Raw genomic sequence first — 12,975 nt, forward strand, 5'->3', positions numbered from 1 at the left:
ACACACATGGCCATATACGGCATTGCGTTGGCAGCCATATTGGATTTTCTATCCGGTGATCTCCCTGGAACCGGGACCACGTTCTACCTTCGGCATAGAGCCGTATATAATATTTACATTTACATTTTAGTCATTTAGCAGACGCTCTTATCCAGAGCGGCTTACAGTTAGTGAGTGCATACATTTTCCTACATACATATATAATAGATATATCTATATCATAGAGCCTAATCGTATTTACAGTTTTTACAAGTTTGTTATTACGTTTGTTAAAGTTCAATTTCTGCAAAAAAAAACTTTGATAACATAAAAAAACTATTACATTCAAATGCCTCTCATGTGAAGAGGTGATGTGCTACATACGCTTAGCTTCCTGAAACGGGTCATATTGTCACTTCAATGCTTTAATCTCATGGTAAAACTAATCTACACTGTGGAAAACAAAGAAAATAAGGTTGGAGTCACGTGGTGGTGGTTAGTGTCATACTATTGGTTAGACAGTTTCCCCTTTAATGAGGTTGACAGTTAAAACTGTCTCTTACATTAGGCTGAGTCACACAGAGGATCCAGCGGTGAAGTGAACAGACACAAACCTACAACTGAGATAACAGCAGACGTTACAACCGTAGAAGTTACAACAGTAGAAGTTACAACCGTAGAAGTTACAACAGTAGAAGTTACAACAGTAGAAGTTACAACAGTAGAAGTTACAACAGTAGAAGTTACAACAGTAGAAGTTACAATGGATTTGAGCACGTCTGTAAAGATGTCAGAGGCAAACTATCAAAACAGAGATGGATTTAAAGGCAAAACACCTAATGAAATAAAGACCATGGATATTGATGATTGTATATACAGCAACGAAACACCCATCAAGCCCTGCAGGAAGGATGGAGTTGGTGATCAACCATCAGGTAACAGTTTATCCTGGTATAGTGCTTGATACTGACACATACGTATACCCCAAAACACACACACACACACACACACACACACACACACACACACACACACACACACACATACACACACACACACACACACTGTTGCTACTGTCTATTATCTATCCTGTTGCCTAGTTACTTGACCCCTACCTCCATGTACAGTTCTTTCAGAAAGTAACGTTAGTGTCACGTCTTCTCCATTTTGCTCGTATTAAGCACACGTTTTAAAATCAGCAAGGGATTCCTGCATAGCTATAAAATCTGACTGTAGTTTTGACACAGCCAGATCACCAGTCGGGGCCACAGCATACATAGTAGTATCATCTGTCACTTCTCCTCCCGTTGCTCCCCTCCGGCGCTCTGATTCGCCGGTCTACTGAGCCACCACCTCGGCAAACACAGGAATGGAAACCCATTGTTTGCCATCTCTTTGAAAATAACTTATGTCTGTGAAACATTGTTGCATTTAACGTGGAACTGACAGCATCTTAGCAACATGACTTCTTATTAAAATCTGTTCAAATAGGAAGAATATGACACTTAAAAAAAACAAAAGTTCTTAGAATGTTTGGGAATTACATAGAGTGGAAAAGCGGCCGTGCGTTTGGACAATTAATAGACACTGCAGTAAATAAAACCGAATAAAAACATCTGTCTGTTCCAGGACCGGAGTCTACACAGACCGGTGTGCTATAGCCGATCAGAGCTACAGTAGACCTTTATACAAACAAGCCATTTGCCACATGAGCCTGCCATCATTCACTTTGACCTGGACTGTGTGTTTACAGGCTGTTGCAACAGCGCGACTTTAGATCATTGGAACGCATTCGCCAAAAGCCAGAAAATACACCTGAATGGATTCCTGCAAATACGTAAACACCACATTTGGGAACTTTTCAGTCCTATTGATCAAACAACCATGAAAAGGTAGGCCCTCTCTCCGTCAGTTATGCACATCAACAACATTTACATTTACATTTTAGTCATTTAGCAGACGCTCTTATCCAGAGCGACTTACAGGAGCAATTAGGGTTAAGTGCCTTGCTCAAGGGCACATCGACAGATTTTTCACCTAGTCAGCTCGGGGATTAGAACCAGCGACCTTTCGGTTACTGGCACAACGCTCTTAACCACTAAGCTACCTGCCGCTAGCCAGAACAAGATGAGCTAAAATCTAATGAAGGAACATTATGGTATGCGATTTGGAGTGGGTCTAGGGTTTCCGGGATGATGGTGTTGATGTGAGCCATAACCAGCCTTTCAAAGCACTTCATGGCTACCGACGTGAGTGCTACGGGGCGGTAATCATTTAGGCAGGTTACCGTCGCTTCCTTGGGCACAGGGACTATGGTGGACTGCTTGAACCATGTAGGTATTACAGACTCGGTCAGTGAGAGGTTGAAAATGTCAGTGAAGACTGGGTTTCCCTTTGTAGTCCGTAACAGTTTTCAAGCCCTGCCACATCCGACGAGCGTCAGAGCCGGTGTAGTAGGATTCAATCTTAGTCTTGTATTGACGCTTTGCCTGTTTGATGGTCCGTCGGAGGGCGTAGCGGGATTTCTTATAAGCGTCCGGATTAGTGTTCCGCTCCTTGAAAGCGGCAGCTCTAGCCTTTAGCTCGATGCGGATGTTGCCTGTAATCATTTTGCTTCTGGTTGGGATATGTATGTACGGTCACTGTGGGGGACGACGTCGTCAATGCACTTATTGATGAAGCCGGTGACTGAGGTGGTATACTCCTCAATGCCATTGGATGAATCCCCGGAACACATTCCAGTCTGTGCTTGCTACATAAATAGATACGCTAGCCTATTAGCGACGTTATGACTGACTTGTGATCATTGCCCTTGCTAGTTTGATTGTATTGACATACCCAGCCTTAGTTATATTTATTCGTTTTTGTCCAGAATATTGAGTCATTGAAACTGAAACGGTGCATCTTGAATGTAGTCAGCAAACAATGTACCAGGCCAGCTGTGATTTACAACCAGATAGCAATATTTTTTTGGTGCCCAAAAGTTCCCGAACGGCCCACCCCAGTGAAGGAAAGCCACCCTGTGTGAATATATTTCACGTGCTTTACGATTGTGTTGTCTACTTTGTGAATGATTTCTCTATTGTACTACATCATTGATAAGTCGCATACCTCCATGGTACGCATCAGTAGGGATTAAAAGTGAGTGTACCCTCCACTGCACCACTGGCCCTTTGTGTTTTACAAAAAGTCTCTTACATGAGTGGTTACGGTTGCTGTCCTTTAAGAATCACGAACCTGTCACAAACTGAAGGCCTATAGGTTTGCGCAAACATGTCTGTAATAGATAAGGCTGTTAAGATATTAATGTATCAAGAACGGAGTGTATATACAGTGGGGAGAACAAGTATTTGATACACTGCCGATTTTGCAGGTTTTCCTACTTACAAAGCATGTAGAGGTCTGTAATTTTTATCATAGGTACACTGCAACTGTGAGAGACAGAATCTAAAACAAAAATCCAGAAAATCTCATTGTATGATTTTTAAGTAATTAATTTGCATTTTATTGCATGACATAAGTATTTGATCACCTACCAACCAGTAAGAATTCCGGCTCTCACAGACCTGTTAGTTTTTTTTAAGAAGCCCTCCTGTTCTCCAGTCATTACCTGTATTAACTGCACCTGTTTGAACTTGTTACCTGTATAAAAGACACCTGTCCACACACTCAATCAAGCAGACTCCAACCTCTCCACAATGGCCAAGACCAGAGAGCTGTGTAAGGACATCAGGGATAAAATTGTAGACCTGCACAAGGCTGGGATGGGCTACAGGACAATAGGCAAGCAGCTTGGTGAGAAGGCAACAACTGTTGGCGCAATTATTAGAAAATGGAAAAGTTCAAGATGACCATCAATCACCCTCGGTCTGGGGCTCCATGCAAGATCTCACCTCGTGGGGCATCAATGATCATGAGGAAGGTGAGGGATCAGCCCAGAACTACACGGCAGGACCTGGTCAATGACCTGAAGAGAGCTGGGACCACAGTCTCAAAGAAAACCATTAGTAACACACTACGCCGTCATGGATTAAAATCCTGCAGCGCACGCAAGGTCCCCCTGCTCAAGCCAGCGCATGTCCAGGCCCGTCTGAAGTTTGCCAATGACCATCTGGATGATCCAGAGGAGGAATGGGAGAAGGTCATGTGGTCTGATGAGACAAAAATAGAGCTTTTTGGTCTAAACTCCACTCACCGTGTTTGGAGGAAGAAGAAGGATGAGTACAACCCCAAGAACACCATCCCAACCGTGAAGCATGGAGGTGGAAACATCATTCTTTGGGGATGCTTTTCTGCCAAGGGGACAGGACGACTGCACCATATTGAGGGGAGGATGGATGGGGCCATGTATCGCGAGATCTTGGCCAACAACCTCCTTCCCTCAGTAAGAGCATTGAAGATGGGTCGTGGCTGGTTCTTCCAGCATGACAATGACCCGAAACACACAGCCAGGGCAACTAAGGAGTGGCTCCGTAAGAAGCATCTCAAGGTCCTGGAGTGGCCTAGCCAGTCTCCAGACCTGAACCCAATCGAACATCTTTGGAGGGAGCTGAAAGTCCGTATTGCCCAGCGACAGCCCTGAAACCTGAAGGATCTGGAGAAGGTCTGTATGGAGGAGTGGGCCAAAATCCCTGCTGCAGTGTGTGCGAACCTGGTCAAGACCTACAGGAAACGTATGATCTCTGTAATTGCAAACAAAGGTTTCTGTACCAAATATTAAGGTCTGCTTTTCTGTTGTATCAAATACTTATGTCATAAAATAAAATGCAAATTAATTACTTAAAAATCATACAATGTGATTTTCTGGATTTTTGTTTTAGATTCCGTCTCTCACAGTTGAAGTGTACCTATGATAAAAATTACAGACCTCTACATGCTTTGGAACACCACCCTGGTCTCTGTGGTTGAATCTGTGTTTGAAATTCACTGCTCGACTGAGGAGGGACCTTACAGATAATTGTAGGTGTGGGGTACAGAGATGAGGTAGTCATTCAAAAATCACTACTATTGCACACAGATTGAGTCCATGCAACGTATTATGTGACTTTTTAAACAACTTTTTACTCCTGAACGTATTAAGGCTCGCCATAACAAAGGGGTTGAATACTTATTGACTCGAGACATTTCAGCTTTTCATTTTTAATTAATTTGTAAACATTTCTAAAAACATAACTCCAGACCAGGCCAGTGACACATTTTTATTTATTTAGACTGTAACACAACAAAATGTGAAAAAAGTCACTTTCTGATGACCTCGTATCCGTGCACATGGACTCGGTACTGGTACTGACTGTATATAGCCATGTCATTTTTACTTGTTCATGTTATTCGTTATTCACTGTGTATTTGTTATTATTTTTTACTCTGCATTGTTGGAAAAGGACCCATAAGTCATCATTTCACTTTTAGTCTGCACCTGTTGTTTATGAAGCATGTGAAAAATGAAAATTTGATTTGATTTGGACTGAAATAGGTGCCAGTACTCATTTTGGGTGCCTGAACTCTGCAATATGTTTAAGCCAGTGTTCTATAAGAGGTTCTGGAACTCAAGCAGTATAAAGTGTGAGGTGCTGGAACTCAGTTCTGGTGTTCTGTCCCTTGTCAAGTTTGTGTTTTTTCCTCGGTGCTTCAAAGAGCAAATGGACACAAAAGTCGATGCAAATACTACGCTGATAAAGAGCAAGTTCTTATGGTAATAATTTGTGCTTCAGTGTTTTATCAGTGGTGGAAGAGATACTCTGGGGCTGCTGCAGTGAGTCTGGGTCTGCTGTGTGTTCTCCTATTGGCTGGGATCATAGGCCTGTTGCTCTACCGTGAGTTTGATATGTTCTCAATCAAACTTTCTCTTAATCATCAGTGGTGTTATGACCAGGGTTCAATTCCATTTCAACTCCATTCAATTCAATTCAGAAAGTACACAAATTCCAATTCCAATTCCACATTGTCCTCATTGAAAAATATTGAAGAGAATTGGACTTGGAATTCCAGTGTACCTCCTGAATAGACTGGAATTGAAATGCAATTGAACCCAACCCTGGTAATGATAGATTAACTTTTCCACTGTTACCTTCTTCGTTGATGGTATTATTTCACAGAGCGAAACCAATTAACCAGATCCAACACCCTGACCAAAGAGAGAGACCAGTTACAGACCAGCGGCAACAACCTGACTGAAGAGAGAGACCAGCTACAGACAAGCAACAACACCCTGACTACAGAGAGAGACCAGTTACAGACCAGTTACAACACTCTGACCAAAGAGAGAGACCAGTTACAGACCAGCTACAACACCCTGACCAAAGAGAGAGACCAGCTACAGACCAGATCCAACACTCTGACCAAAGAGAGAGACCAGCTACAGACGAGAAACAACACCCTGACTACAGAGAGAGACCAGCTACAGACCAGTTACAAGACCCTGACCAAAGAGAGAGACCAGCTACAGACCAGTTCCAACACTCTGTCCAAAGAGAGAGACCACTTACAGACCAGATACAACACCCTGACCAAAGTGAGAGACCAGCTACAGACCAGTTACAAGACCCTGACCAAAGAGAGAGACCAACTACAGACCAGTTACAAGACCCTGACCAAAGAGAGAGACCATTTGCAGATCAGTTCCAACACTCTGACCAAAGAGATTGGCCAGCTACAGACCAGATACAACACCCTGACCAAAGAGAGAGACCAGTTGCAGATCAGTTATAACACCCTGACCAAAGAGAGAGACCAGTTGCAGATCAGTTACAACACCCTGACCAAAGAGAGAGACCAGTTGCAGATCAGTTCCAACACCCTGACCAAAGAGAGAGACCAGCTACAGACCAGCTACAACACCCTGACCAAAGAGAGAGACAAGCTACAGACCAGTTACAACACCCTGACCGAAGAAAGAGACCAGCAACAGACCAGATACAACACCCTGACTGCAGACAGAGACCAGCAACAGACCAGATACAACACCCTGACCAAAGAGAGAGACCATCTACAGACCAGATACAACACCCTGACCAAAGAGAGAGACCAGTTGCAGATCAGTTACAACACCCTGACCAAAGAGAGAGACCAGCTACAGACCAGTTACAACACTCTGACCAAAGAGAGAGACCAGCTACAGACCAGTTACAACACTCTGACCAAAGAGAGAGACCAGCTACAGACCAGATCCAACACTCTGACCAAAGAGAGAGACCAGCTACAGACCAGAAATAACACCCTGACTACAGAGAGAGACCAGTTACAGACCAGCTATAACACCCTGACCAAAGAGAGAGACCAGCTACAGACCAGTTACAAGACCCTGACCAAAGAGAGAGACCAGCTACAGACCAGATCCAACACTCTGACCAAAGAGAGAGACCAGCTACAGACCAGATCCAACACTCTGACCAAAGAGAGAGACCAGCTACAGACCAGAAACAACACTCTGACCAAAGAGAGAGACCAGCTACAGACCAGATCCAACACTCTGACCAAAGAGAGAGACCAGCTCCAGACCAGAAACAACACCCTGACTACAGAGAGAGACCAGTTACAGACCAGCTATAACACCCTGACCAAAGAGAGAGACCAGCTACAGACCAGTTACAAGACCCTGACCAAAGAGAGAGACCAGCTACAGACCAGTTACAACACCCTGACCGAAGAAAGAGACCAGCAACAGACCAGATACAACACCCTGACCAAAGACAGAGACCAGCTACAGACCAGATACAACACCCTGACCAAAGAGAGAGACCAGTTGCAGATCAGTTACAACACCCTGACCAAAGAGAGAGACCAGTTGCAGATCAGTTCCAACACCCTGACCGAAGAAAGAGACCAGCAACAGACCAGATACAACACCCTGACCAAAGAGAGAGACCATCTACAGACCAGATACAACACCCTGACCAAAGAGAGGGACCAGCTACAGACCAGTTACAAGACCTTGACCAAAGAGAGAGACCAGTTGCAGATCAGTAACAACACCCTGACCAAAGAGAGAGAGCAGCTACAGACCAGCTTTAACACCCTGACCAAAGAGAGAGACCAGCTACAGACCAGTTACAACACCTGACCAAAGAAAGAGACCAGCAACAGACCAGATACAACACCCTGACTGCAGAGAGAGACCAGCAACAGACCAGATACAACACCCTGACCAAAGAGAGAGACCATCTACAGACCAGATACAACACCCTGACCAAAGAGAGAGACCAGTTGCAGATCAGTTCCAACACCCTGACCGAAGAAAGAGACCAGCAACAGACCAGATACAACACCCTGACCAAAGAGAGAGACCATCTACAGACCAGATACAACACCCTGACCAAAGAGAGAGACCAGCTACAGACCAGATACAGCACCCTGACCAAAGAGAGAGACCATCTACAGACCAGAAACAACACCCTGACTACAGAGAGAGACCAGTTACAGACCAGCTATAACACCCTGACCAAAGAGAGAGACCAGCTACAGACAAATTACAAGACCCTGACCAAAGAGAGAGACCAGCTACAGACCAGTTACAACACCCTGACCGAAGAAAGAGACCAGCAACAGACCAGATACCACATCCTGACTGCAGAGAGACCAGCAACAGACCAGATACAACACCCTGACCAAGGAGAGAGATCATCTACAGACCAGATACAACACCCTGACCAAAAGAGAGAGACCAGTTGCAGATCAGTTACAACACCCTGACCAAAGAGAGAGACCAGTTGCAGATCACTTCCAACACCCTGACCAAAAGAGAGACCAGCTACAGACCATCTACAACACCCTGACCAAAGAGAGAGACCAGCTACAGACCAGTTACAACACCCTGACCGAAGAAAGAGACCAGCAACAGACCAGATACAACACCCTGACTGCAGAGAGAGACCAGCAACAGACCAGATACAACACCCTGACCAAAGAGAGAGACCAGCTGCAGATCAGATCCAACACCCTGACCGAAGAAAGAGACCAGCAACAGACCACATACAACACCCTGACCAAAGAGAGAGACCATCTACAGACCAGATACAACACCCTGACCAAAGAGAGAGAAGAGCTCTGTGGTCCTCTGTAGCTCAGCTGGTAGAGCACGGCGCTTGTAACGTCAAGGTAGTGGGTTCGATCCCCGGGACCACCCATACACAAAAAAAAATGTATGCACGCATGACTGTAAGTCGCTTTGGATAAAAGCGTCTGCTAAATGGCATATTACATATTACATTACAGCTACAGACCAGTTACAAGACCTTGACAAAAGAGAGAGACCAGTTGCAGATCAGTTCCAACACCCTGACCAAAGAGAGAGACCAGCTACAGACCAGCTACAACAACCTGACCAAAGAGAGAGACCAGCTACAGACCAGTTACAAGACCTTGACCAAAGAGAGAGACCAGTTGCAGATCAGTTCCAACACCCTGACCGAAGAAAGAGACCATCTACAGACCAGATACAACACCCTGACCAAAGAGAGAGACCATCTTCAGACCAGATACAACACCTGACCGAAGAAAGAGACAAGCAACAGACCAGATACAACTCCCTGACCAAAGAGAGAGACCAGTTACAGACCAGATACAACACTCTGACTAAAGAGAGAGACCAGATACAGACCAGATACAACACCTGACCAAAGAGAGAACAACTAAAGAAAGAGACAGAACGTCTGAAACAATCTTTGGTTGAGAAAGGTGAGGAAATTATCTAATGATTTGACAGTCTCTGTATCCGTTCACATGCCACTTACAAACAGGCAATTCAACTTACATTAAAGGAAAAATCTATGACTTCCAAACCGACCATTAGTTAGTGCCCTGTCTTCCTCAAGTGTTTGATTGAGACTTAATTCAATGTGATATTAAAGTGACTAAAGCGAGACATTTTCAACTTAAAGAGTGTCCGCAAGGATGGAAGAAGCTTGGTAGCCGTTGTTACTACATCTCTACTAAGAAGAACACCTGGGAGAAGAGCAGACAGGACTGCAGAGATAGAGGAGCAGACCTGGTGATCATCAACAGCCAAGACAAACAGGTGTGTGTGTGTGTGTGTGTGTGTGTGTGTGTGTGTGTGTGTGTGTGTGTGTGTGTGTGTGTGTGTGTGTGTGTGTGTGTGTGTGTGTGTGTGTGTGTGTGTGTGTGTGCGCGCGTAAGTGAGCGATACAGAGAGAGAGAGAGGTAATGGCTAAGTATTAATAATGTTGTCTCTATCCCACAACTACAGACATTTGTCAATTGGTTATGTGGAGTAAAGGACTATGTCTGGATTGGTCTGACTGACTCTGTTACTGAGGGGACCTGGAAATGGGTGGACGACACACCACTGACCACAAGGTAAGACATTTAATGAGTTCTGTGTTACCATGAAATCACTGTCTGGAGTAGTAGGCTCTGAGAGTGGACAGCCTGATTCTATGTGTTGTTTCTACTACAGGTATTGGAACAGTGGACAGCCTGATTCTATGTGTTGTTTCTTCTACAGGTATTGGAACAGTGGACAGCCTGATTCTATGTGTTTCTTCTACATGTACTGGAACAGTGGACAGCCTGATTCTATGTGTTGTTTCTTCTACATGTATTGGAACAGTGGACAGCCTGATTCTATGTGTTGTTTCTTCTACAGGTACTGGAACAGTGGACAGCCTGATTCTATGTGTTGTTTCTTCTACAGGTATTGGAACAGTGGACAGCCTGATTCTATGTGTTGTTTCTTCTACAGGTATTGGAACAGTGGACAGCCTGATTCTATGTGTTGTTTCTTCTACAGGTATTGGAACAGTGGACAGCCTGATTCTATGTGTTGTTTCTTCTACAGGTATTGGAACAGTGGACAGCCTGATTCTATGTGTTGTTTCCTCTACAGGTATTGGAACAGTGGACAGCCTGCTTCTATGTGTTGTTTCTTCTACAGGTATTGGAACAGTGGACAGCCTGATTCTATGTGTTGTTTCTTCTACAGGTATTGGAACAGTGGACAGTCTGATTCTATGTGTTGTTTCTTCTACAGGTATTGGAACAGTGGACAGCCTGCTTCTATGTGTTGTTTCCTCTACAGGTACTGGAACAGTGGACAGCCTGATTCTATGTGTTGTTTCTTCTACAGGTATTGGAACAGTGGACAGCCTGATTCTATGTGTTGTTTCTTCTACAGGTATTGGAACAGTGGACAGCCTGATTCTATGTGTTGTTTCTTCTACAGGTATTGGAACAGTGGACAGCCTGCTTCTATGTGTTGTTTCCTCTACAGGTACTGGAACAGTGGACAGCCTGATTCTATGTGTTGTTTCTTCTACAGGTAATGGAACAGTGGACAGCCTGATTCTATGTGTTGTTTCCTCTACAGGTATTGGAACAGTGGACAGCCTGATTCTATGTGTTGTTTCTTCTACAGGTATTGGAACAGTGGACAGCCTGATTCTATGTGTTGTTTCTTCTACAGGTATTGGAACAGTGGACAGCCTGATTCTATGTGTTGTTTCCTCTACAGGTACTGGAACAGTGGACAGCCTGATTGTATGTGTTGTTTCTTCTACAGGTATTGGAACAGTGGACAGCCTGATTCTATGTGTTGTTTCTTCTACAGGTATTGGAACAGTGGATAGCCTGATTCTATGTGTTGTTTCTTCTACAGGTATTGGAACAGTGGACAGCCTGATTCTATGTGTTGTGTCTTCTACAGGTATTGGAACAGTGGACAGCCTGATTCTATGTGTTGTTTCTTCTACAGGTATTGGAACAGTGGACAGCCTGATTCTATGTGTTGTTTCCTCTACAGGGACTGGAACAGTGGACAGCCTGATTCTATGTGTTGTTTCTTCTACAGGTATTGGAACAGTGGACAGCCTGATTCTATGTGTTGTTTCTTCTACAGGTATTGGAACAGTGGACAGCCTGATTCTATGTGTTGTTTCTTCTACAGGTATTGGAACAGTGGACAGCCTGATTCTATGTGTTGTTTCTTCTACAGGTATTGGAACAGTGGACAGCCTGATTCTATGTGTTGTTTCTTCTACAGGTATTGGAACAGTGGACAGCCTGATTCTATGTGTTGTTTCTTCTACAGGTATTGGAACAGTGGACAGCCTGATTCTATGTGTTGTTTCCTCTACAGGTATTGGAACAGTGGACAGCCTGATTCTATGTGTTGTTTCTTCTACAGGTATTGGAACAGTGGACAGCCTGATTCTATGTGTTGTTTCTTCTACAGGTATTGGAACAGTGGACAGCCTGATTCTATGTGTTGTTTCTTCTACAGGTATTGGAACAGTGGACAGCCTGATTCTATGTGTTGTTTCCTCTACAGGTACTGGAACAGTGGACAGCCTGATTCTATGTGTTGTTTCTTCTACAGGTATTGGAACAGTGGACAGCCTGATTCTATGTGTTGTTTCTTCTACAGGTATTGGAACAGTGGACAGCCTGATTATATGTATTGTTTCTTCTACAGGTATTGGAACAGTGGACAGCCTGATTCTATGTGTTGTTTCCTCTACAGGTACTGGAACAGTGGACAGCCTGATTCTATGTGTTGTTTCTTCTACAGGTAATGGAACAGTGGACAGCCTGATTCTATTTGTTGTTTCCTCTACAGGTATTGGAACAGTGGACAGCCTGATTCTATGTGTTGTTTCTTCTACAGGTATTGGAACAGTGGACAGCCTGATTCTATGTGTTGTTTCTTCTACAGGTATTGGAACAGTGGACAGCCTGATTCTATGTGTTGTTTCCTCTACAGGTACTGGAACAGTGGATAGCCTGATTCTATGTGTTGTTTCTTCTACAGGTATTGGAACAGTGGACAGCCTGATTCTATGTGTTGTTTCTTCTACAGGTATTGGAACAGTGGACAGCCTGATTATATGTGTTGTTTCTTCTACAGGTATTGGAACAGTGGACAGCCTGATTCTATGTGTTGTTTCCTCTACAGGTACTGGAACAGTGGACAGCCTGATTCTATGTGTTGTTTCTTCTACAGGTAATGGAACAGTGGACAGCCTGATTCTATTTGTTGTTTCCTCT

The 12,975-nt window shown here is 44.2% G+C and overlaps 1 protein-coding gene across 1 annotated transcript in view; it reads left to right on the top strand.

Moving 5' to 3' along the window:
- The first annotated feature begins 469 nt into the window (after positions 1-469).
- LOC123490298 (C-type lectin domain family 4 member E-like) overlaps positions 470-12,975 on the top strand; it is a 14,304-nt gene continuing 1,798 nt past the window's right edge. Inside the window, exons 1-3 of the mRNA XM_045220357.1 lie at positions 470-914; positions 9,855-9,991; positions 10,181-10,290. Coding sequence (XP_045076292.1) covers positions 743-914; positions 9,855-9,991; positions 10,181-10,290 — 419 coding nt within the window. The 5' untranslated portion in view covers positions 470-742. The remainder of the gene's footprint in view (positions 915-9,854; positions 9,992-10,180; positions 10,291-12,975) is intronic.

The sequence above is a fragment of the Coregonus clupeaformis genome, unplaced genomic scaffold (assembly GCF_020615455.1).
Source record: "Coregonus clupeaformis isolate EN_2021a unplaced genomic scaffold, ASM2061545v1 scaf3646, whole genome shotgun sequence".
NCBI lineage: Eukaryota > Metazoa > Chordata > Actinopteri > Salmoniformes > Salmonidae > Coregonus > Coregonus clupeaformis.